General features: G+C 49.0%; 1 protein-coding gene across 1 annotated transcript in view; it reads left to right on the forward strand.

The window, feature by feature from the left end:
• LOC119593863 (chorion peroxidase-like) overlaps positions 1 to 339 on the forward strand; it is a 39,506-nt gene that overhangs the window by 1,883 nt on the left and 37,284 nt on the right. The window contains exon 2 of the mRNA XM_037942893.1: positions 144 to 281. Coding sequence (XP_037798821.1) covers positions 167 to 281 — 115 coding nt within the window. The 5' untranslated portion in view covers positions 144 to 166. The remainder of the gene's footprint in view (positions 1 to 143; positions 282 to 339) is intronic.

Raw genomic sequence — 339 nt, forward strand, 5'->3', positions numbered from 1 at the left:
CATTCTAGCATATTTCTTATTCGAAGCTGCAGAGAAAATTCAGAAAAGAGTCTCATCTGTGACAAATGAGCCTATTGATTCCTCTTATTTGAATAGCAGGAGTAACAGCCGCATTATCACGACCCTTGCCTTTTCTTTCTCAGATACAAGCAACTGTTGTGGGAAGATGATCTTGGCAGTCGCTCTCTGCTTGGCGGCGGCTGTAGCGTGCCCCCAGCCCGCTTACGCCCAGACGTACCACGTGGGCAGAGTCATCCGACAGATCAACCAGTCAAACCGAGGTGAGTGTTGAAGCACCACCGCCATTCCGGTAAACTGAGGAAATTGCTTTGATAGGCC

The sequence above is a fragment of the Penaeus monodon genome, chromosome 32, assembly GCF_015228065.2.
Source record: "Penaeus monodon isolate SGIC_2016 chromosome 32, NSTDA_Pmon_1, whole genome shotgun sequence".
Taxonomy (NCBI): Eukaryota; Metazoa; Arthropoda; class Malacostraca; order Decapoda; family Penaeidae; genus Penaeus; species Penaeus monodon.